Source organism: Thunnus maccoyii, chromosome 16 (assembly GCF_910596095.1).
Source record: "Thunnus maccoyii chromosome 16, fThuMac1.1, whole genome shotgun sequence".
NCBI lineage: Eukaryota > Metazoa > Chordata > Actinopteri > Scombriformes > Scombridae > Thunnus > Thunnus maccoyii.
The window spans coordinates 12107692-12134100 of record NC_056548.1 but is presented as its reverse complement, the minus strand read 5'-3'; the positions used below and the strand labels follow the sequence as shown (position 1 = coordinate 12134100).

At 42.0% G+C, this 26409-nt stretch overlaps 1 protein-coding gene across 4 annotated transcripts in view; it reads right to left on the bottom strand.

Moving 5' to 3' along the window:
* Positions 1-1362: 1362 nt before the first annotated feature.
* Positions 1363-26409, bottom strand: part of fermt2 (FERM domain containing kindlin 2) — a 42491-nt gene continuing 17444 nt past the window's right edge. The window contains exons 4-17 of one of the 4 annotated variants that reach the window (XM_042388175.1): positions 21205-21333; positions 18688-18720; positions 16742-16967; positions 16480-16582; positions 15976-16083; positions 13189-13323; positions 12627-12676; positions 11908-12032; positions 11664-11770; positions 11347-11565; positions 8546-8566; positions 7032-7156; positions 4564-4705; positions 1363-4069 (exon numbers count right to left, since the gene is read on the bottom strand). In XM_042388175.1, coding sequence (XP_042244109.1) covers positions 3896-4069; positions 4564-4705; positions 7032-7156; positions 8546-8566; positions 11347-11565; positions 11664-11770; positions 11908-12032; positions 12627-12676; positions 13189-13323; positions 15976-16083; positions 16480-16582; positions 16742-16967; positions 18688-18720; positions 21205-21333 — 1697 coding nt within the window. In that variant the 3' untranslated portion in view covers positions 1363-3895. The remainder of the gene's footprint in view (positions 4070-4563; positions 4706-7031; positions 7157-8545; positions 8567-11346; positions 11566-11663; positions 11771-11907; positions 12033-12626; positions 12677-13188; positions 13324-15975; positions 16084-16479; positions 16583-16741; positions 16968-18687; positions 18721-21204; positions 21334-26409) is intronic. The other 3 variants (XM_042388178.1, XM_042388176.1, XM_042388179.1) reach the window with 3 other exon arrangements.

Below are 26409 nucleotides of genomic sequence, written 5' to 3'. Positions count from 1 at the left end.
GGTGGGATCCTCTTAATGGTCAGTATGAACAGGAGGAATGATTACAGCAAGAAAAACATGTGTCAGTGTTCAGTTTGGCATCTTACTGTTTTAGGACCAACTTGAAAAATTGTGAACCTACCCTTTAAGTGTTGGATTGAGACCCATCTTTGACAAGAACAGGATGTTCTCACAGAATTCAATTCATTGTTCTCACTGCGATGATGCACACCTCATTGTGACCTCACAGCTCACTGAAGGGTGGATAAGTGTCAAGGCCAAAGTGTCTGCAGAGAAGATTGATTCACTGCCATAGTGTTCCTGACACTTCATGAAAAAAGTGAATGAACTGTGCTTGATCCAACCTTTTAACTGTCACCTGTGCTCACAATCATCATCCTTCGCATCTTTCTAAAACCTCCCTTTATTTAACCCATGCTGCCATTCTACATCATACTACTGTTGGTATCAGGTGGTGTGAGCAGCTCCCCAGTTATCACGGCTACTAACACCTCCATGTCTATCCCCAAGCTGCTCAGCAGGTGACAGACGGACGTGTGTAGTGCCACTGTAGGGGAATGGGCAAAAGCCTGCAAATAGACAGACTGTCTCCAGGTGCTCTCAGATCTAATCTCCTCCTCAATCTGGCACTTGGTATCTGCAGGTAAACATGTCAGATTTGGGGAAAGATACCTTTGAAAAAGTTTGGAAGGCACTGAGGGAGACTGCAGTGGAGAGAGGTGATGCGGCACTGCCCCCTGGTGGAGAATCATAACTAATACACGTGCTGTACGTGTACAGGTGATGCATCTGTAGATGTGCATGGTCAAGTAATTATGCCTTAGGAACAACCTTAGGTCTTCAATTTGACATTTCTATATATAATCTTGAGATAAACCTCTCAGGCTGATGTTTAACTATGCGATCCTTGTTCTCTATTACTGTGGGTTGTAGTTTATCTGCATCCCACAGCAACTACAATGTCTTAATCTTATTTTACAGCACAAAAAGTTTTATATCTGTAAGACAACAGTGTGAATTGACTTTGAAAGTTTATTCTATAACCTGGAAATCGCAGTTTTACAAAAAAAAAAAAAAAAATTAATAGGCTTCTACCCCACCTGATATCTGGCACCCATACGTGGACACCACTTTTATCTACTGCACTATTCCAGTATCAATAGTGTCATCCAACACATCAGTACTGTCAACCCACACATTAAGTTCAAGATAGCGTTCTTAGACACCTGTATTCATGTGAAGACTGACAGGAGCATAAAGACCACTCACACAGACCACTTTATCTTAATTAACTGAGACAACTTAACTGATACATTACATTCTGCTCTGTGGCAAATGATGAAAAATACAGAACACAATCAGTTTAAATAAAAATTACTTTTATTTTTTAAAATAAATGCATTTTTTACAGTCAGAAAACATAGCGGCAGGACATGCACTGCTGCTCCTGACACTGGAGGCAAACAAAAACATCAGAGAAAAAAAACACAGACTAGGCTTGGTTTTCTCTTGCCTCTGTTCATTTTTGCTGATTTGTCTCAAACTCCAGGGTCTAAACAATGTGGGGGGGTTTCCTTCATATGGACATTATTAAATGAAATACTTCAGCAAAATCAGACAATCAAGTGAAGTATTTTTTTTTTTTTAAAAAAGGCGCTGAGGAAATTCAATTTGCAGCAAAAATGCACAGAGTATCACTGTCAGTTCAAAGAATGACCTAAAAATGTGACTCGGGGCTGCAAACGGACATAATCAGCCACAAATGGTTGAATAGAAGGCAGAAAATAACTAAAACAAAGCTGACATGAAAGAAAAAAGCAGCACATTGAAAAGGCATATGTATCTGTATTTTTAGAAAAAAAAATTATAATATGTACTCGACAAACATCTTAATCAAACCTGGAGTTTGAGACTAGTGTTATCTTCATATATATTCATATTTATCTTCATCTGAAAACTCAGTAAGACAACATAAGCAGGCACGATTCTGAATACTACACATGTTGACAGATGGCTTCCCCCCCTCTTTTCTGAAAGAAAAAACAAAAACAAAAAAAACAAACAAAAATTCCGAACCCCCCAAAAAGCAGAAAAAAAACAAACAAAAAAACTGTACAATTCTATAAAACCTGTGTTTTTACATTAGTTACAAAAAATAATACTTCATTTACTGATCCTTCATACTGAGGTCAGAGGAAAAAAAAAGTTTGCATATTCATTCTTCAAACTCTGTGACCTTTTGCTGGTGTGTAATGATAAAAATGATAATAATATTAATAATAATAATAATAATAATACTATATGGTGTGAGAAACAGAATGGCAATAAAGTAAAGTACTAGTGTCCCCCCTGTTATGTAGTGTACATGCACTGAGCAAAGAGATGCGAGGGGTTTCAAATCCCTGGATGCAATTCCAAACATACTGTAGAGATCTGGCAACATAAAACTCGTGTTGACTGAATGTTTGAGAATATTAATGCACTTTGGCACATGATTTTTGAATGCACGCATTTCCAGATCCGAAGATGAAAATCCCTTCTCTAAGCAGTGGACCGTCTAAAATTTGGATATAATAAATGGACACGTCCATCTTGAAAAGCCATTTAGCTTGATGTTGAGTCTTAAAATAAGTTTTAAAAACAAGCGTAAAAATCTGCCAATGGGACGAAACATCTTAAATACGCAAACTTTCTCCAAAACTTGTCTTTGAGATATATTGTGGCATTAGTAATCTAAGTTCAACGTACCCACAAACAAAAGCTTTTCAGAAGAAAGACATCTTGTTTTCAGGAACACTAGACAGACTGAATACTAAACTAAATTTTTGTTGGGATGGACATGTATTTTTGCAGCAAGGACATTTAGGTCAGTTGGAAATCAGATTTTCAAACCCACAGGACACTCATACCAGAGCACTGAACTGTAGTGCGTGTTCTCAGCAAAGCAAAACTTAGACTCTCAATGTCCGACCTGTCAGTTAATGCAATTTCAAGAGAGAAGAGAGAATTCAAATGGAGAGGCTTGGACATGAGGAGACTCGACTAACAACTACTGTGAACAAGCTCTGATGAAACACAGCAAACAAGACAACGGACAACAAAAGCAAAAAGGAAATTCAACAACAGCTTATTTCATAAAGAGGACTGTATACTGTCGAAGTGCTTACATGTGACTTCAAAAAGATTAAACCCTTCATAGATTGGATAGGATGGACACACAGTGCTGCGATTAGCCGCCACAACTGTTTATATGAGATACCCTTTTGATTGGACTCTGATGATGTCCGCCTTTTCGGATAAATAATTCGATAAAACTGTAGGTATCTGTGGCACTATAATCACAAAATGTTTTAGCTGACAATTTAAATGCCAGTTCTTTAAGTCCAGTTCTAGAAGAGAGAGGAAAAGACAGTGATAGAGTGAGGAATAGAGAAGAAAAAAAAGATCTTTGGGTTAAATCTGGTGTTTTAAAGGGTTGTCATGGACGTTAAGTTGATGGCCATCAGTCCAGGAGGAGAGGAGGCAGGTGGTTTGCAGGAAAAGCAGACAAACTTCCTGTTTCAGGTTTGTGTAAGGCTTCTGCTCAACCACAGGAGTTTAGGTTCGAAGTTCATCTGGACTGCATTCACCAGAATATTAGTGTTTTAACAAATCACCTTGTCAGCGTTAATGCAAAAAAAAAAAAACCCCAAACAATAAAAACGGTGTCAGCCATGGCAACAGTGGTGCTGCTCTGAAGTCTTCAGCACAGCTCCAGACAATTAAAAAGACTGAGAAATAGTAGAATAAAATAAACCCATACATACAATCCACCCCCCCCTCCCCCTGCACCTCCCTGACACTCCCCTCCTGGCCCCTGGCCTGCAATCACTGACCCCTGCTGGTTTGAGGCAGCTCACACCCAGCCGCTGGTCAGCTTATAGAACATCTCCTCGTCTAGAGACTCGTTCTGGTCCTTGGCACGCGTGGACAGGAAGATGTAACCACCGATGAATTCATGGACCACTTTACAGTCCACCTCAGCACAGACGAAAGACAGACTGGGCTCGTCTGCGAATTCCACGGTCACCTAAGCACACAGAGTACACAGTCATGGCTCAATAGTAACTCTGGTAGACGTATTCAGTGTGAGACAAAAAAAAATCTATTAACTGTAAAACTTTTTGTAAGGCTGCTAGCTTCATTAAACAGTATTATTGTAAGTAAAGTTTGATCAATTGACTTCCACTCCAAGAGTTTGCTAGAACTGCAGATGTTAACAACCAACTCTGCATTGTTGGCTGGACCACAACAGCAGGGCCAGCCCTGTAAACGCAAATGTCTGCCCCTGACTGACTGGGCAATGAAGTTACATAATCGGTTGCCTCGGCCAAATGTCACCATTTCCTGTATCCGTTGTTTCAAATGAAAAGCCCTCTAGCGTTTCATGCACGGTTCAGTCATATACTAGGTTTTGACCTAGTCTTGTTTCTGTTCACATCAGGGCAGCAAATTAACTGTAAGAAATTATCAAAAAAATAGAAAGCTATGATATCAAACTGCTACATTCCATATGTTCCCTACCATCTTGATCTCCCAGTTCACGTTCCACTGCTTCATGTTGCTGAAACGCCAGGTCTTGATAGCGTCTCCAGTGCTGGCATCCATCCGGATCAAACGGTTGTAAGTGATACCAATCAGCTCCTCCCGCTTCCCTCCCTGGAATCTGCAGAGAACAGGAGAATCCACTGTGAGATGAAATGAAAAATGTGTGGATCGAATGATAAAATGACTCACTGTCAGCACATAAAACCGAGAGAGTGGGTGATGGAGATATACAGTGCATTCGGAAAGTGTTCAGACCCTTTCACTTTTTCACATTGTGTTATGTTGCAGCTTTATACTAAAATTGTTTAAGTTCATTTCGTTTAAATTATTTTTTTTCCCTCATCAATCTACTCTCGATACCCCATAATGACAAAGCAAAAAACAGGATTTTATAAATTTTTGCAAACTTATTAAAAAGGAAAAACTGAAATATTACATTGAGTAAGTAAGTATTCAGACCCTTTACTCAGTACTTAGTTGAAGCACCATTGGCAGCGATTACAGCCTTCAGTCTTCTTGGGTATGATGCGATAAGGTTGGATGGGTACCGTTGGTGGACAGCCATTTTCAGGTCTCTCTTGAGATGTTTGATTGGGTTTAAGTCAGGGCTCTGGCTGGGCCACTCAAGGACATTCACAGAGTTGTCCCTAAGCCACTCCAGCGTTGTCTTGGCTGTGTGCTTGGGGTCATTGTCCTGTCGGAAGGTGAATCTTTGGCCCATCCTGTGGTCCTGAGCACTCTGACCAGGTTTTCATTAAGGATATCTCTGTACTTTGCTCCATTCAGTTTTCCCTCAACCCTGACCAGTCTCCCAGTCCCTTCTGCTGAAAAACACCCCTACAGCATGCTGACACCACCATGCTTCACTGTTGGGATGGTATTGGGCAGGTGATGAGCGGTGCCTGGTTTTCTTCAGACATGACACTTAGAATTGAGGCCAAATATCTTGAAATCTCGGTTTCATCAGACCAGAGAACCTTGTTTCTCACAGTCTGAGAGTCCTTTAGGTGCTTTTTTGCAAACTCCAAGCGGGCTTCTTGGTCACCTCTGTTACCATGGCACTTCTCCCCCAATTGCTCAGTTTGGCTGGGCAGCCAGCTCTAGGAGGAGTCCTGGTTATTCCAAACTTCCTCCATTTAAGAATTGGGGAAGCCACTGTGCTCTTGGGAACCTTCAATGCAGCAGAAATGTTTTTGTAGCCTTCCCAAGATCTGTGCCTCAACACAATTCTGTCTCCAAACTCTGCAGGCAGTTCCTTCAACCTCATGGCTTGGTTTTTGCTCTCATATGTATTGTTAGCTGTGAGACCTTATATAGACAGGTGTGTGCTTCCAAATCATGTCCAATTGAATTTACCACAGGTGGTAAATCAAGGTCAATCAAAGTGTAGAAACATCTCAGAGATAATCAAGAGAAATGGTATACACCTGAGCTAAATTTCAAGTGTCATAGTCAAGGGTCTGACTACTTATTTTATGTGATATTTTAGTTTTTCCTTTTTCATGAATTTGTAAAAGTTTCTACAATTCCGTTTTTGCTTTGTCATTATGGGGTATTGAGTAGTGGTGGAATGTAGTTGATCCATGATCCGTACTGATCGTACCCCTATGGTTCAGCACACATGTGAGGCACAGATTAACTGCAAAATTTAATGTCTCATTGGAGACAAAGTAAACAAACTGCTATAAGTACAAGTCAGGGACAGACAGCATGTCGCTAACAGGGATTTTGAAGAGCAACGACCAAACCGGCATCTAATGGGTCTGAAGCGACATCTGCAGGTATGTTTATATGATGTTTAATGTGCAACAGCTGAGCAGCTACTTAGCTATGTAGCTGCTAACTGACGTTAGCGTTGCACTTTTCCCCGGTGAATGTTTGTTTTGTGGCTCGTTCAACAAGCTAAGCTGCAGGATAAGACTTGTGTTCATGTTTGTAAGTTATCTTCAAGTTTTGATGATGTGGATACAAGCTATTGTTTCATTCATTACCATGTTTATAGGAGGAATGTATCATTGCACTTCAATGTAACAATTAAGTATTGAATATTTTATGTTTTTTAAGATTTTTTTTAAACATTGGCAATCTTGAATATTGTTTTCATTTAAGACCATGGGCAAAAGTTCCTTGCTTTAAGTGCTTTACAGAACAAATGGAAAGCAAAGTTATATTTGTCTCCTTTCTTTTTTTTTGCTGATCCGAAAAATGATCCGATCCGTGACTCGAAACTGATACGATCCAAACCGTGAGTTTTGTGATCCATTTTATCCCTAGTATTGAGTGTAGATTGATGAGAGAAAAATGAATTTAAACGATTTTAGCAAAAGGCTGCAACATAACAAAATGTGAAAAAGTAGATGGGTCTGAATACTTTTTGGATGCACTGTAAGTATAAAGATGCATCAGAGATTTACTCAACTTCAGTCATCTGTGACAAAACTTACTTGGCGAGGAAATGGGTGATTCCAAACTCCGGCAGGGACTGCCACGCCTGGATGAAGCGCATCTTGGCCTCAATGAGACTCATCTGGGCCACATTCTGGTGGGCTTCAAGAATCCGGGCTGAAATCTGACACAAACACACACACACACACACACACACACACATACACACACACACATTAACACACATGACTTTTCAATATGCTCCCACCACTTAACACTAAATCCCCCACTGTAAACAAATGTATCCCATCACCACACTCAAACCACCCAGGTCCACACACACCCAATGTGTAAACAAGCTGTGGCCAGCTCCATAAAGCCCACAGGGCACGGTGTCAGCCAATAACCAGAGAGCTGTCAGTAAAAGTCTATTTCACAAAGCTACAAAACAGACAAACAAACAAATATAATCCTATGAGCAAATTGTGGAGCCAGACTAAGGTTAATGAGCAAAGGGAAGCTTCCAACCTGTGTGAGTGAGCATGTATGTGTGTATTTCCCTCCTGTACCAAAATCCACTTTTGGGCCACAAGAAAAGATTTTATTGACTAATTCAACTGGATGAGGAGAGCAACAGAGAGATCCACTGTCTAAGAAAAGGAGTCTGTCATCTCTGTCTGGATACTTACTTCCCGCTGTCCATTTTCTTAAGTGTTTCTTAGTTATGAATGCAGTTTTCCTCCAAGTTGTTCAGTTTATTTGGGTGCAGTATGAAAAATCACCTACTACCACAGCTACTTGGAACTTTCCTAAAAAAGTAATCCATCACAGTGACTTTCATGTTGCCTTTTATTTTGCCAACCCTCCAAATGAGCTTTTACATTGAAAAATTATAGGGGATCAGAAATTAATCCACGAAGTTGGTAATTTCATGCATGTTTAGTAAGACAATTCTTGAATGTCGCAGCTTTTCTCAAGCCATTAAAGAGCTTCAGCAGTTTACTCTCAATCCCTCGTATTACATATTACCGTATTATTATAATTACATCAATTTCACTGTGATGGATTACTTACCTTCAGTAAGTTTCTAGTCTATGCTTTTCATATATTCATACAGACATAAACTGAAATCAGTTGCTGTGAGAGAAGCAAAACATATTCAAAAACACATTAAAGCATTCACCAAACTCATGGTTTGCTTTGATAAAACTCAACAGTAAAGTTAAACGCACAGATTTGTGTTAAATGGGTTAAAACAAGCAAAAACACCTGCATGGCCCATTCACTTTACTGAATATCTCAATGTAATGTAATGGAATTATCTTAATAATGCACACAACAAAGATGCTCCATTTTTTTTGTGTCATTTGCTTGTCTTACGGTCCCCTGAAAGTATGTTAGAGCTACAAACTAAAACTATTTATTCTACTGTAACTATCAGACAACACTACATCATACAGCTACGTATGGTTATGTGAGGCAACCCAGACAAGAAGAGTGTTCAGAGTTTACACAATCATGCACATATCTAAAAAGGCATAAAGGCACCCAGTGGACACGCAGCTTAACTTACCAAATCCCTGATATAGCTTGGCTGAAGAGGGGGGGTAGGGAGGGAGATGGACACAGAGGAATGAACGAGATGCATACGAGGGGAGAGAAGAGAAAGGAAGATTGGACAAAGTGAACAAGCAATTAAGATCAATGTTGAGGGAGGAAAGATCCAAAACAATAAAGTAGGAGGTCATAACTGTAATAAAAGAGGCAAGATAGAGAGAGGGACTAGAGGGTCATGCAGGATTTGAATTTTTTCCATTTCTAGATGATGCTTAGACTGCTAAAGTATTTACAGTAATTGCAACACTTCTCTGCAACTCCTCTTTCATCCACAAGATGGTGATATATATCAAGCATCACACAGTGGCAGCACCAATATGTAGGAATGCCATGTCCCCAAGCCCCGGGAGTTTATTATCGTGCCTTTATCGTTTGTTTCCTCTTACATAAATGTATAGGTTTGGCCAGACGTCGCATTGCTCAAAGTAATCTAAAAATTCCTGTGTGTGTGTGTATCCGCTGGGAGCTACAGCACGGAAGTCTCCTCGGACCAGTCTGGCAACAGGAAGTCCAGTTTATGGGGGGGTGGGAGGATGGGGGGTGGGCCTGTATCTGACTGAGCAAACGGGCTTTTCCCAGACAGTTTTTCCCGCGCAGCATTCCCAAGCACGGCTCATTTCCTGACACCCAACGCCCACTACACGAGTACACATGTGTAGTGAGTGTGAGCACATACACATATACCGTACATATGCTGCTTCTCTTTCATGTTGTGCCTGGGGATACCCCCTATCGGGAGCGGGCTTGTGAGTATGACTGGAGCGAGGCCAGAAAGAACCACAGAACCAACAGACAGGCACACACCCCGCCAGGCTAATACTCCTTTAAATCCTAAATTCAAGCTGGACTCTTTTCCCATAGCCTCAGCCAGTTAACGAATTTTGCCACAAAGGGTTCCTTTCATCCGTCTTTCTTCAAAGACTGAAAGTTTTCTGTCCATATTCTAAGGGAAATGTGTCAGCGGACAGTGACATTTGAGCAGCTTATCATTTTAACCAAATATTTTGTGGCAGCTCCCATGCGGTTTTGATACTGGTTGGTGGGAGTTGTAGTTTTTCCATTTCTAGCAAAGTAATCACTGTTCCATGTTGGTTAAAATGATGAGCTGCGTAAGTCCAGTGCAGCAATCTTTTAGCATACTGCAGTATGCACAGAAAACCTCAGAATCATGTTAGTTTTCAGAAAAACTGATGAATGAAACTCTTGATGGCAAAATACAGTATAGAACCAAAGAGAACCAAAAGCTAGTGGAAGAGAACCTAACAAGAAATGGGCCAGGACTTTTTTTTGGTCTGTCAGATCGACACACTGACACAATGAGATGACTTAAAACTAATGGGTTGGTCCGTCTTGACCACAGGACCTGGCTTTCAACATGGATAGGTAAATCCTTGAGTTTAATGACCCCATTTATATTCAAGGGATTTTTTTCCTGACTGGTCATAAAAGAGAGAAAGTGAAACATACAGAGAGAGAGGGGAAACTTTAATTGAGTACTTTTGTAATTCTGGTAATTCATATTTTTAACAGTAAGTGTGTGGTGGTACAATTGTAGACTTGAGTTTCTGAGAAGTGGCAAAAGAACTGAGTCATACACATGTTTCCTGTATGAAAAGAGTACCAAAGAGACAAAATACTGTAGCCCAGCAATGTTGACAACCATTTACAGAACTTGAATCTTATTTTTCATGAGTCATGCCATTAACTTCTGTTCCAATAATAGCTGAAGTTCCATCTCATCAGTTAAATATGGCAGACATGCCTGTGGCTCTTTGTAGTTCATTTCTTCCATCATTTCCGGTTTCACATCCATTCTCACACCTCTAATTCTTCCTCTCTGTCCACCTCTTTCTCTCTAGATACCCAGTCTATTTCAGGCCATTTCTGAGTAATCACTTACTGTACCAACGCCCTCCCAACAACCCTCAAACCCTCAAACCCTCCAGCAACATTCCGCTTTTCTACTACAATAAACAAAACCAGATTGGGTGTGTAAGCTATGGGGTGGCAATCCCCCCCTCCCTCACATACCCATCCCCAACTAACACGGCTATGGCAGCCGTGTACTCAGCTGCTCCAGTGTACACACACCAGCCTATTGCCTACATGCAAATCCGCTGGGCACACTGTAGCATTTTCCTCATGTTTACAAGAAAGTTAATTCATTCTTAGTGCTTAAATATTACACCTGGTTATTAAGATGTCTGTTGATAGCTTGCTACTGTTGCTCAGTTGTGACCAGCCCATACTGTTATGTTTAGAACCGACAAGTCCAGTGGACAAGATCTGCCCTTCCAGTCTATTGTTTGCTAGGACAAAGACCGAGAGCTGAGGTTAAGTATCTATTACAGTCTGATATGAGCAACTTTACTGTAAGCATGTCGAGTGGTTTGGACGTCCACTGTCCTGGTTTCCCCTCGTACAGAAGGGGGGTAGGGAGAGGGAGCGGAGGGAGGAGGAGGAAAAGTAAAGGAGGGGGAGTAGAGGGAGGCTACATTCCTATGCAAGACAGTCCTGATGCCAGGAGGCGCCCATCTGGGAAGAATCAGACGCTGCTCCAATCTAACTCATCAAACAAGTAAACAAGCTCCCACAAAACACACATTAGAGCAGACAGTTGCGTTCTTTCTATCTCTTTGTAAGCTCACACTTTACCTTCCACGTTGCTGGGAATAGACCCTACAGTGCATTCAGAGGTTGTATGTTAAAGCTCCATAAAGGAACATGAGGAGCATGCCTCTATCCTGCACGGCTTACCTGTTTGTTCTTGTACTTCTTCAGATAGCGTGGGGACACCAGGCATTCTGGGTTGATATCGGTGGTGATGGGCTCAATGAACTGAGGGTCAGGGTTCATGTGCTGCATCTTGAGGAAGGACAGAATGTTCTGGACCTCCAGGTTGTACGAGCTGTCGGCCATGGTCTTCCCTTTAGAGGCCAAGCGGCACGCAGCCATCCAGTGGGCGTACTGTTTCTCCTGGAGCAGAAAAAGTCAGACACTGGTAATAAATACCTATAAAGATATTCTATATAGCCATTCCATTATTATGAATGGTGCACTAACTTTAATCTTACCGTGTCACACCGAAGCCAGATCTCATTCATGCCATCGGCCACAGGGATTAGCAACTTGATGTTGAATTTCTGGCCAGAGATGTTAACATCTGGAGTTACCTCACAACCTACACATGGAAGCCACAGAGGAGAGCGGAGGAAGAGGTCAAAGGTTAGACCCAGGCTTGACACACCCCACCAAGAAAAAAAAAAGAACGTAACAATCTTATATGGGCATGAAATGACATTTTTTGTGTGTCTGCACCTCTGAGATTCATTTGGTGAGCAGGTGTCCCATGTGACTCCTCTTTACTCTTGTAACAGGAAATTGTGATATCTTTGAATGTGCACCAGTACTGCTTATAGCCCTTCAGCGTCAGTTTCTTGGGTCTGGAAAATATATAACAGATCGAAGGAGACATGTCAGATGGAAAAATCACCCATTTTCTTTATTAGTGGTCAAGAGAGGAGGAGGGGTAGATCATAAGTGAGTATAAAGAAAATAGAGAAGGAGAGAGAGAGAGGGAGGAGAAAAAGAAGGGAGTGCAAAGTGCAAAGTCAGCGAGGTGAACAGGAGAGGAGCCAACATTGGATGTGAACATTAATGGAAAACCATTAAAGAGGAAATGCCTTTTGATATCATACCCCCACCCTTGCTCCCCCATGGTTTCATACATTTTATGAGACAACCACTCCGGGGGCCACCTGCCTGTCAGCAAAGGCTTAAAGCCAAAAATGAATATGGTTTAAAATATGCTTGGTCCAATTGTAATCAAAGCTAAACTGAAAGTTCAGCTTGCAGATGTCCTTTGGCAAACAACCCTCCCCATTACACTGATGCAAAACAGGCAGCAGCTTTCTCACTTAGCCAGAAAACGTTATTTCCTGGTTCTTTGATGGGATCTTTTCGGACAAATACAACCTTTGCACGCACACACATACAGCTGAATGAATATGTGAGGGCAGCTTTGGATGGGAACTTACTTGAAGACTTTGACATAGTCCGCTAGCTCAGGAATAGATGTGATGTCACCCTGCGAGAAAGGGCAAAATGCAAACACCGTTAGTATAAGCCTAGAATATTTTAATATTAAAAAAATTGGTTAAACATAACTAAAACAATGACCTCAGCCTCAACTTTGCACATTTCCAATGTCATCGCTCATTGACGCATGTGATATCACAAAGCTCAGTTTCCTCTGATAAGCTGTATAAACTTCACAACTTTTCAAGGCGGGGCTGATGTAACAATAGACGCATATATTTTCAGCCTATCCATTTAAAATGCAGCCTTTGTTGGGTTTGTGTCAAATATCTCCAGCTATCCCCAGCTCTTTGTCAGATACAGCTGGCCTCAAATAACTGTGTGAAATTTCTTTGTGGGTCAGTATACAGTGTCTACTGTATGTAGGTTACTGCTACTGTTTAATACAGCTGATGAAATAAGACTTCATCAGAATAGAGAAACAAAGGACCAAACCCAAGTCAACTGGGAAAATATATTCATTCAATGATGTGAGTAAGATATACTACAGTGTTGTCATACCAGTGTCTTGGATGTCTTCCCTCCCTCCAATGTAATCTCCAGGTCAGACAGGGCTGCATCCACCTCATCCACCTCCTTCTCACTATTATTCATGTGGTTGTCTGAAGACATGATTGACAGTTTGTTGATGTGGTACTGAGGAAGAGAAAGAGACGCCACAGTTAGGCTATTGTTGATTTAGCAATCTTTCAGTGCTTTATTTGCTGTATTACAACAGGGATTTGTACATATTTTCCATTTTGAGATTCCATGATATTTACAGACTTTTAATATCTGCACTGTATCTTTCCAAACCTGAAGATCTAGAAACATCACAGTGTGCCCTTCTGGTGAAAAACTACCAGTCCCTTGGATTGACTTGACAATGGTAACAATTGCTAGCTGTTCCAACAACCTGGTCAAGAGTTTTGCTGATTTCTATAAAGTTTCCTGCTATTTGTGCTACCAGTGCATAAACCTTACAAATTTGTCTTATAAAAGTGAATCAGTCTGTGATAATTGCCATATAAATACTTTAAGACTCGCTGGCGTTTATATAAGCAAGTGCTGCCAATGAGCAACGTTGAGTTCACCAGTGATGGAACAGTGACTTTATCATTGAAGCAGAGACACTAGTTTTGGGATGAGGACGGTGTGAAGTGATGGGTGATGATTCACTGGGAGAAATAAGTGGCATGGTCTAGACATAGCGTTCTCTGCCTCTTTGAACTGTAACATGCTATAAACTACTTTTTACAGAGAATATATGTGAGACTGAACCAATAGGATGGGATAAGAGACATTATTGTAACAATGGAAGCACCAATTCGTAAAGGACCATGGTTTCCGTTTAGCATGAGTCACAGACACTAAATACAACCTGTTGACAAATGGTATTTATAATGTCAATCCATCACCAACCCCCCCACCAATATATGAATGAACAGCTGTCGAGAGAGTGAGAGATACAGAGGCAGAGTTTGAGAGGGATATGCGAGGCTTTAGCCAGCTAAGGTTACAGAATGTGGGACAAAGGGCTCTCCATGACACTCCATTCCTCCGCCTCTTCCACTCTGACAGTCCTTTAACAATTGCAACACTGGGGGTTTTGTTTCCTGTGCCTGAGTGGGTGGGTGTATGTGTTTATCTGCTGCGGTACAAAGTACAACCTGTGCCCCAAGTCTATGGCTATTAGGTCAGTTACTATTTTTGACTCCTGATTGCCTCATTTCTGTGTACTGCCAAAGAGAAATGCCCAGGTGATAGCATGTTGACAGTAGCCAGCAGCATACTGGATGTGGACAATCATTGCTCTTTATTTAGACCCTGGTATCCACTCTCTTGAGCTAATTCCCCGCTGTCAAGCTCAACCCACCAGTGAAACCTTAGCCAAAATCCTGAGCTCATACTACTCTGCTGAAACATAGTAGTAGCTACCAAAGTGCTAACAGACAGGTAGCGACAGAGTAGCGGCCAGTCTGAACACCCAACATCTCTCTCAAGGAAGAGCAACAAGAAACCAGTGAAATGTAATTATAACCGGTCTGATGAAACAAACGTAACACCTCGGAGTGTAAGAGGGCTTTTACAGGAATGCGAGCAAGTCTATGAGACGGTGTCTTGCTGGGGTGGGTGGTCTGGGTTGAGGCACTGCGTCCTGTGGCCCGGGATGCTCTATAATTACCCCGGGGGTGAGGACAGGGTGGCGTCCTCAGGTCTTGGCGACCACAGTTTATGAGGATCAGAAATAGCAGGGGCACCACCCCAAGACTACTGGGGGGCAACCTGAAGGGGCTAAAGGGGCTCACATCTGTATATCACTTCCCCTGTTCACCTACTTCTCTTCCTCTTGCGACTGCTTTAAACTTGTCTCTAACGTAACATAACATAACACAACATTCGGAAATGTAATAAAACATAGGGTCACGTAAGGCCAAGTATTTTAATAATCGAATAATCGTTTTAATCATTTTTTAAAGGAAAAATTCCAAAAAATTAGTTGGGTTTCAGTTTTTTTTTGATTGTGAGGACTTTCTTTGTCATACAGCATGGTAAACATCTTTGGATTTTGGACTGTTGTTGGACAAAACAAGGCATTTGAAGATGTGACCTTTGATTCTGGGAAATAGATGGGAAATCGGTGGCAGTCCTAATAAAATCCTTTGGTATTACTAACAGAATGTAGTGTTGGAAGTATATAGTTGGGGAGGTGGGGTTAGAAAATTATATATTTATATCATATATATATTATCCAACTTTATCTATTATTTCACACTTCTTTATCATGATGACTCACTAGGTCATACTAGGTCAGTTGTTTTTTAAAGCTTTGTTTCCAGACTCTTTTTCACTAAGTGAGGTAATAGTATTAATGTCTTTAAAGTTAATTATAATTAATTATTCATTAGGGATTTTGTTCAAAAGCCTAATGACTCTTTTCTAATGACTATTTTTATATAGATTATGAGTCAGAAATAGTGAGTGAACTGATAAATATTGAAGCATACTGAGAAGCCCAGTGGGACTGTGATAATGCCCTAATAAACTCATTCTGCAACAATGTACAATAGCCAGGTTTTAGTATGCATGGCGCAGCAGAACTGGCAGCCATATGGCTCAGATCTGGGCTGGAAGCCCATCCAATTCATTAGCTTGCGGTTGAGAAGGCAATGTGCCCATACCCCAATGAAAAGAGGACTGCAGGTCTTCAAGTTTCAAACCCTGACAAAGCAATGCTGAAACAGGAAAATTAAGATCAGACACACACATACACACAAACACAAACACACACACACACAGTCTCCTGACCTGCAGGGCAGCAAACATCATCATTTCCTCCTCCGTGCACTCAATTTCCTCCAGCAGGATGGCCCACTTGGCCTGTTCATAGAGCTGGTTCACTCGGATGGCATCATACTGTGGAGAGGTTGGTCATAGCAGTTAACATACATACAAACAAACAGCGACTAAACATAGACTCATGCTCTCTCACTCATGTTGTGTGTAGTTAATGGCACCATGATTGTGTTGTAGTAAATTCACCTTCAAATACTTAAAACTGAAAACTGACCCTAACACTTAAAATACAAAAACGTATCAAACCTGAAACACATCTACTGTCTTGTCTGTTTCAGTATCTATGCTAGTTGTGCTAAGAAGGCACACTTGGTGAGGATCACCATTGCAAGCTCTGATACTGTCTTTTAGATAGGATGATGACAGAGACATCTGGCACAACATGTCCTCAACAAATGTCCCAATTGACTCTGGAAGGTAAACTTGTTGATGCACTGATTTATCTGCTGGACATACCTTAGGGTTGAGATCAAAGAAACTGTGGTATTTAAACCTCAGCAGCAGAACCTCATTCTCCTTTACATCCTGCTCCATCAGAGACCTGGAGGAGTCCAGCCACCTGCAGAGAGAGTGAAAATCATGTCTTCTGAAGCAATCTCTCTGTAGCCTCTTGCAACTGTTTTGATCAGCTCCACAACCCTAAAATATTCTGCAACCAACCACAGCATTTCTAACAGCGTAACCAAACCACCAAACCACTAAGCAAAGTTCATCTCACCCCTGGTTGATTTTGGCTTTGTCCAGCAGGGACTGGGGCTTGTAGAGTTTGACCAGGATATCTGGTGAAGAGATTGGCTGGCTGACAGCGAGGATGCTGGGATTGCCCTCAGAGAGGGGGCTGTCCCCAAACCAGGCAGAGGTGGGTGACAGTGGGCTGCCATCCCTGGAGTCATAGGTGGGGGTCATAGTCTTACTGTATAAGCCTGGACTGGAGTAGATGCTCCCTGTAAGCACAAAGTCACCAGTTAGGCTCTTGCAGTCAAACAAGAAAAATATACCTATTAAATAATAAATTAATTAAATGAACATTATTTACTTTCATTTTTATATTTGTGTTGCTTTATACTGACACTCAGAGAATGTAATGAAGTACACATTCATAAATACTTCATCAAAATAAAGCATCAAAAGGAAAAAGGGTGAACTCTTTTCATAAAGCACACACACTTGCAGCCTAGCCAGGCCAGCTAGCGGTCAACAACACCATGTGACTACCAGCCCGCACTTTTGCAGATGAGCGGCCTTAACAACGTCCTCCTGCTGATGGCGGGATTGATGTGGATCAGCATGCAGATGATGCACAACATGATCAGGGTCGCCCACTTACTCACAGTCAAAAAACCTGCAGGAATGCACTGCACACAGCAAACTACTGCACAACTCGCCACAGAGAGGAGACGGGGAGCACAACGATATGGGAGGATCATAACAAAAACATGGAAGGTTGGAAAAATAATTTAAAATTCAATAAATTAAGTCAAAATAATTTAAAAAACGTGGATACACAGTTTCTGTATATTTATGCTTTTGTTTTTCCACTCGTTTTTCAATTACGCTGGATTTTGGCTGCAAACATAAGCAAGCCACAAAAGTGATGCTGTTTGCATTTCCTGTTGGCTGGCCTTGTGGAGTATTTTTGGCCCCATACTCATCCATTCCCTCTCTCCCTCTGTAGGACCTAGGTCAAGAAGCAACACTGACTAAACCACTAAATCCCTTCTGAAATCAGGAAGTGGGCTTGATTTTTGTTTGTGAGTGTGCACGTGTAGTGTTTGTGTTTGCGAGCTGGGGTCATGAGAACGGGGTACACACTATGACCACCCATCCCTTGTGGAGGAGGGTGTTATTGAATGATTCCTTTAGCGTTTTCCCCTAATGCCGAGTTCATTGGGTCAGGGAGAGTACTCCCATCTCCCATTGGGTCTCTTGAGGAATCCAAAATATCTGGAGAGACCATGTATAAGGAAAGAGAAAGTTGGCAGCCCATTAAAAACACTACTAGGCCTCCTCCATCCTGTTTACTGAGTCTTCAATACAGGCAAAGAGGCACAAAGAATGTTAACATGCCACGACTCCCTCATGCTCCCACACTGGAGATTCATAGAGAGCTTAGATGGAGGGAGCTGGACCACCATGGGCTGTTGAGACTAGATGTAAACCATGAGAGGGTTGTCAATAAATGAAGGTGTCTCTCGTGGATTTTTTCACACACCTTCTGTGTGGGCTATTGGTTGAGGCATGTAGCAAGGATGATCTGATGTCTGAGCTACTACAACAATATAGCAAAAACAAAATCTGACCGTCTCTATAACCGCCTGCAGTTTTCTCAAGCAAAACTTTCAAGGGCTAAGAAGTGATAAGCTATCCTGCACAACAGTCAGCAGGCACAGTGAGCAGGCCTTGGGTAGCTGTAAGAAAGAGTGAGCTTTGAGCTACATTCTAATGGAGGGCAAAGCCTTTATCATGTGACCACCCGAATCAGCTGACTTCCCCTTGGAAGAGCAGTCAGGTGACTCAGCTGCTTGTCCCAAAGGTTACAGATGTCATGTGACCTCAACACTCTGTGGGGGGTGGAAGGGAGGGGAGGGTAGGGAGGAAGGGGGGGGGGGGGGCAGGGGGGAGGAAGCAGTGCTGAAGAGTAGAGGACAGAAGAGGAAAGCTTACCTTTGACAGGTCCGATGTATATTATCTCAGAGGCTAGGATGAAAAAAGAAAGAGTAAGGGGAAGAAAGGCAGGAAAAGAGTGGAGGAAAGCAGAGGAATGGGAACAAACATCAAGTGGACAGATTTAAGACACTGAAAACTCTACAAGGACTAGAGGAAACAGAAGAGAGAAAGAAAAAAAAAAGTAGGAGAATACAAGAATGAGGAGATCCGTGGCATTTCCACGGGCACTGCCAGCTACTAGCCTCAGACCGGATGACTCAATTCACCCTCCTTGCAGAGGGAGATCACCCTGGCATGACTAGCAAGGCTCTGTCGTTTCCATCCACCCATTCGTAGCCGTTCAACGCAGCATGACTGATTAAAAACCCAGGCAAAGGCGTTGGTCAACGTGACCCAGCCCTGCATAAATATAAAAGTACTGGCTGTCCAAGGTATGTCATTCTCCACGCCGACAGGAAAGATAATTAGATACAACAGTCAAGTCAAGATGTGGCAGGCCCAGTCTGACTCAACGGACTGGCCGAGATCGTGGCTTGCATCTGAGTCAACAGCTGAGGCTTAGTAACATGGCTTTTCTAGCAAAATGACCAATTCCGTGGGGCCCTTGACATGAGTGTGCAGACAGATAGGGGACACTGAGTTTCCTAAATGGTACATTTAAAGATGGAGGGTGAGGTTTTGGAAAAGGATTGCCAGTCTCTAAGTGGAAATAATTGGTCATGTACTCCTTATTACCTTAGAGTTCAACATCCGCCTACTGTTATTTTCTTCTGCAGTCAGGACAGTCCTCACTGTACATATATTGTATGTATTTGAGCCAATATATAAGACATTTATTTCTTTATTCAACATTTAACCTACATTGTTTATTGCAAATACTGCTTACAAAAATGGTAAGGAAAAGGGCGCTTTGAAGCTAATTAGTTGGGAGAGAAATTGGAAGAAAATATGTATGTAATTATGTAATATATTCTGTACATATAATTATAAAAGAACTTTCTTCCTGCAACAAAGTCAGACCATGGTGAGCTACAGTGAGCCTTCCTCCCGCTCTTCCTCTCTGGTGTGGAGTGTACAGGAGCAGTTGGTTGAGGTTCTGATTGCATCGCTGCCTCTCTGCAAAGCCTTGTGATTCCTATCAGGAGACCTGGGCTGAGGGGCCAGCCCTTCCCCACAAGGGACAGAATAATGCCTTACAACTTGGCCATGAAATAGACTCTCTGACTGTAGCATGTGATCTGATAGTGAGGATGTCAGGAAATACACACACACACATGAGACACACAGGGAGTGTGGTGATAGGAGTAAACAGATTCTGCACATTCCTGTTGAAATCCTGTTTTTTGCGCCACCTAATAGTGTGACTACAGTCACCCACTCGGAACAAAATGTATCTATACCAGAGGCGTCAACGTAGCGCGACCTTGGAGAAATGTGATGCAATTTTGGGTGTGATCATGTGCTGTGCTCATAAATATGAACAAGAAGTGAAATGCTGCTGCCTTTTTGTGTTTTCACTTTATTATATACAAACATAAAAACACACAAATATATAATCTGCTGCTAGCTTCACAGTGAGCAAATCTGCATGTCAGCAAAATCTCTTTTTCTTGACTGCAAGAATCATGGTGGCTCACCAAGTTCGTGATGATAGTTCAGCACTCTCTCCGCTCACATGAGAGTGTATATATGCACATTAAGCAAAGTCTTAAGAGGCAGCGGACAGACCAGAGGCCACGGAAGGAGAGACTCAAATCGCACAATGCGTCCCATTCACCCTGTCTCATAGTGTTAGCAGTTTTGGTTAAAGCTAACTCTGTGACAGCAGCGCAGCCTGTTTTGTTCTGCTCCTCCTTGCTCACATGGCTCTAACTCTCCCATCACTGGCGGAAGGAGGGAGGGAGGAGGGCTAGTATAACTGCAGTCGTGTAGCCTGGTTTGGGTTTAAAATGGCAGCGTGACCAACTATGTGTGGAATCTCAACCATTCTTCATCCTCCCTGCCAAGGAATTGGGAGCCAGGGCTGTAGATCCCATGCAGGCCTCAAACTCACATATTCATATTTGGTCACTAGAAGCAGGGTGCAGCAATCTGGAGTTGTCTTATTGGTTTTCACAACCACAAGCACAATCAGACACATAAAGAGAATGGAAGACGCTCCATGAGAGCCAGTGGAACCTGTTATTCAACCTGCTGCTTGAGGGAAGTGAGATTATTACTTTTCACAATGAAATACAAAAATAAAAGCCACTACTCCATAATTAGTTCAAATGAGGTCTAAACCTAAAAACTGAATTACAGACTTAAGTTTGTATAAACCCACTCTCTTTAAACTCATGATTTGCACTTTTAATTTCAAGAAAAATGACTCACTTAATTAGCTGTGAATGTTTTAATTCAGCTTTAATTCTTCAGGTAAACACCGTAACTAGTGCTTTGGAGCCATGAATGTTCATTAATACTTTTGGTATTGGTATTAGGTCTCCATATAGGAGTTGCTATCCATCAGCTCACCTGATCCAGGGGTTAACAGCGGACCCTCCAGCTCCAGATCGTCCTCCTCTGCCTCCTCCAGCTTTTTCTTCTTCTTCTTGGGATCGCGCGGCTTACGCAGCAGAGATAACTCCTCTGGGTGGCGGATATCTGGAGTGAGAGAGAGAGAAAGAAAGTTCATTTGATGTCATGTTAGCATTACTTTGGCTGGCAACACAGTGAAGCCAATCTGGACGACAAGGTGGGAAGAATTTGATGCAACAGTCACTAAAAACACAACAGAATTTGCACTGTTTCAACTACAAGCTTCATATAAACCACATAACTTCTCGCAAAACGCACAGACAATGTGTTGAACCTGTAATGTAGGTGAATAGAGGGATGCTAAGGCAACTTAAAGGCAGAAAGGGGAGAAGGACAAAGAAAAAGGCAAAAGGCACAGAAGAGATGGGTAAGAATTGTAGACAGCTGCGCACACGAGCGGTGGAAAATTGCAAATCCTTTTTCTCAGGGCCCCAACAAATCTTGCTTTAACTGTAATCCCCAACTGAGACGGCGCAGACACAATCTCCATCTCCCTCTTACCCTCCGACTATTCCTCACACACATATGACCGGTATTCCAGCACCAGTATAGCTTTCACAAAAACACGAAAAGTGAATCTTTGAAGAAGCTGAAACACAATAAATGAAGTAAACAACCATATCCTAACTCTGTGTATGTGTGTGAGTACATGGACGAGCTGAGTGCAAGATCCCAATCAGACAGTAAGACACCACACTGGATATAATGACTAAAACAGAGCAGCCTCTCTCTCCAGCTTCTCTCCCCTCTTCCCCCTCCCTCCCTCAGGCCTGGAGGCCAGGGAACCATCACTCAGCAGCAGCAGTGATGTTTTAAGATGGGCTTGGGATGGTTCTGATGGGGGGGGGGGGGGGAGGCGGCCAGAATGTGTCAGGACTAAAATAGATGGAGTTTGTCTAAAGACACATCTGGATCCTCAGCTGGAATTGGTTTTCTCAAGGATTCCATATAAATTAAAAGGTGCACGCTGATATTTAAGAGCTTTATTTAATTATTTTCACTCTGTCTTGTGCAGAACTGTGGTAAAAAAATGTTATATTCTCATATCTACTGAAAGATCTTTTTTTTTTAAGAAGCAGGATTGGAAAGGTGCTGCAGACTGATTGAGAAGGTTGCTGAGGGTGTTGAGGAAAGCGTGAGCAGAGGGGGGGGAGAGACAGAGAGAGAGAGAGAGAGAAAGAGAGAACGTCTTGGCTTGGTGAGAAAGCTTGTTTGGTTTGTGTAACTAAAGCAAAAGCATTCCAGGAGTTTTAAGAACTACCAGATGGGAGCTCACCCTCTCTTTCTCTGCCTCCCTCCTCCTTAATTCTCGCTCCGCTGTAGCAGTGAGGCACAATCCCTGTGCCCTTATACAGCCATGTGAGTTGCAGGCGTGCTGCCGAGCTTTAGCCCCACTGAGCTGTGTGAGGAGGCCAATACACACAGAAAAGTGTGTGTCGGACTTTGTGTACGTGGGCAGGACTGTATCTCTTGGTGAGGCATTGCAGAAGCATGAGGCCTTTTACTACGATGTCACTTTCAATGGTAATTCTTAACGTAATTGTCAATATTGGGAATTTATCCATAGGACAAATACTATTAATCTATTGAGCAGGACCAATCTGACACAGTTGCTTTATAACATAAATGATTATCATTATCTGGGGGGGTCTATAGATCAAATGCATTTTGGCTATAAAATCTTTAGAAAAGCATTACTCAAGGTTCAGTATGCATTATCTGGGGAGAAAATTAAAATATATACGTTCCAGTAAAAGCAATATTTTAGACCCCCTCTACTGAATCATGGTGCCTGAGAACCTAGAAGTGGGAGATGAGTGGATGGGGTAAATACAGATATGTTTTTTCATCAGTCCCATGAAGGACATAAAGGCATAGTATGGAAATTTTATATCTTCTAAAGTATAAATACCACCAAGAACGATATAATATAGAGATAAATTAAGCCAAACGGGCTAAGGGGAAAAAATAAAAAGCCCTCCGCAAGTCAGTTTCTGCTGACATACTCAGTCGACTGTTGAATTGTATGTTTATAATAATTTAAGAATCATGATCCGCTGGGGGGGAAAAAAAACTGCTCCTAAGAGGAGGAGGAAGGGGTGAGTGATGGGTACAGTACGCACAAAAGCGTGGTTCATTTCCATTAGCAGAAATGACACCTAGACAATAAAACCCAATCTTCCATCTTGCAGACTTGTGGCAGTAACCAGGCCTGGAGCCAGAGAGAGAGAGAGAGAGAGAGAAAGAGGGGTTGACATAGAGCCAGCTGCGCTTGCAAGATCTACTCCTTGGAACACATGATTCACTGCAGTGAGTAAGGCCAGCCGCAGAAGAATCACAAACACCGTCACATTCTAATTTTACAGTCCTTAAGTTTACCGTACAAACAGATAAAGACCCTACATGGACAAAAAAAAAATTAAAGAGGAGTGATGATTTCATCTTCTTTTTCCTGTTGCATATTTCAAGTGGAACAAGAGGTACTTATTGGACTGCAGGACAGACTGATCAATACTCCGGAGCAATAAATTAAGAACTTGTCCCAGGGAAGACTAAATAAAAGGAGGACTAAAAAATGACTGACATTCAGTTTCTGTCAGACAGTAAGAATGCACATGGTGTGGACATTTTATCCTTTAAGAATTTACCCAATAACAAGTACATATTTTGGAATTTAGAATTGATGCTATGACTCAACACGTCACTTGAGTCACAAAATTTATTATTTATTATTTTCTGCTCTAACTTTAAGGAAAAATGGCATTCATTGAAATTAATGGGTTGATTAGAGTGCCAGAGGTTCTATTTATCCATCTAGGAGGAGGCTTAAAGGTGCTAAAAGACCATTCAAAAAAGGATAATAATGCTGTTTAATTTAGGAGTTGGAGCTAAGGCCAAACCACACTCCTCCCATGTTATGACAACAGTGGCCAGCACACTCAAACAGGCCTCAGGATGATGGGCCATAAATCTGCTGGACCAAAACGATGAAGCAACGGTCCCACGTGAATCTAAAAAGCTTTCTGGAGGACGATCATCCAAGTCCTTTTTGCAGCCTTCAGTAGCCACGTATATCCTCTCAGAAACTTGCCTTTCACTGTCTGGTCATCCATTCCTTCAATCATGAATTCGATTCACTGTAACATTTCAGAGAAGCGCTGACAAACGCTACAGATTAAGATATTGTTGCTGCCTCTTTTATTTTCTAGAGAATGCTACTATGTCTTAGTTTTGCCACACGCGGTGGCAAAGGAGAGCTCACTTAAAAACACACACTGCTTAAGTGGAGCAGCCTGACTCTTGTTACCCTGAAGTGGTGCTTTGCTGAGAGAAGCAGCCTCATTTTGTTGCACCTCAGGCTCCCAGGTCCACAGTCATGTGTTAGTCAGTTGTGACGACCACATTTTGTGTGCGAGCTCACAGGAAGAGTTAAACAACCTCCTTTTTCAGAGGGAGGAGGAGTATGAGTGTGTTTAATGTGTTGGAAGAGTCCAGGTTGTCTAGACAGGACAAGCTCATGTCTGGCTATGACTTCACCAGACAAATGAACCTTTACAAAAGCCCGTTTCAAAATAGTGCCACTCATTTTTTTTCCATTAAAACAACAGACCTCACCTTTTGTATTTTCATGCAGCGTTTCCACAGTGTCAAACACCAAAGCTGTAGCATTCTTAGGACTTCAAAACGTTCACACACATACAGCACCAGTCAAAAGTTTGGATACATCTACTCATTCAAGGGTTTTTCTTTATGTTTTACTACATTGTAGAGCCTCAGAAATTGCCAATTAACACCGTCTCAGATTAGAGCCCACATCAATGTTTCAAGCAGCAGACACATCTCAACTGTATGGGGGAGACTACTGCGTGAATCAGGCCTTCGTGGTCAAATTGCTGCAATGAAACCACTACTGAAAGAGACCAATAAGAAGAAGAGAATTACTTGGGCCAAGAAACACAAGGGATGGACATTAGACCAATGGAAATCTGTACTTAGGTTTGATGAGTCCAAATTTGAGATTTTTGGTTCCAACCACCGTGTTTTTGTGAGTTGCAGAGAATGTGAATAGATGGTATCTGCATGTGTGCTTCCCTTCGCAGTTGACACTGTTGTGTTGGCGATTTATTCAGAATTCAAGGCACATTTAACCATCATGGCTACCCCAAACATTCTGCAGTGACACGCCATCCCATCCTGATTTGTGCCTAGTGGGACCAAAACACACCTCCGGGCTATGTAAGGGCTATTTGACCATGAAGGAGAGTCATGGAGTGCTGCGTCAGACGACCTGGCCTCCACAATCACCCGACCTAAACCCGACTGAGATGGTTTGGGATGAGTTGGACCGCAGAGTGAAAAGCAGCCAACACGTGCTCAGCATATGTGGGAACTCATTCAATACTGTTAGAAATGCATTCAGAGTTACTACCTCATGAAGCTAGTTGAGAGAACGCCAAGAGTGTGCAAAGCTGTCGTAAAGCAAAGGTACTTTGAGGAATCTAAAATATGAAAAATATTTCTGTTTAACATTTTTTTCTTTATTACATAATTCCATGTGTGTTATTTTAAAAATAAAGAAAAACACTTGAGAAGATATGTCCAAACTTTTGACTTGTTCTGCCCTTGGGTTCAGACAATTTTTCAGAATTGTTGAAAAATGTTATCTATCACTAAAAGTGGAAAATTCCTGCTGCCTTCCCTTCACTATCAAGTACAGTGCAGCACAGGATGTAAGAGCTGCCAAATGTAATCAGAGGTCAAAACAGGAGTGGAACTGAGTGATTTCATGTATTACAGTACGCTGATCTTTTGCTGAGTCTTCTTTGTTCCCAGCCTGCCCAGATGGACTGTGTCTGTGTCAGGACGTGGGGACTGTACACAGCTGCCATGGACATGGGAGAAGCACAGCGGTGATAATTGGTTTTATACGTTTAACTTGGAGTGTTATGTTGATTTTCTATGCTTTGCCCCTGAATGGGACTCTCACCGTCGAGAGTTTGAGTCGTGCTAAAAAGACTCAAAAGCAGACGAAATAAAAAAGTTTGAGGTTAAGACATGGTTTGTTTATATAACAGAATAATAGAATCATGACAGCATACTATCATTATAAAACTGTTGAGTGTGATGCAAAAAATAAAATAC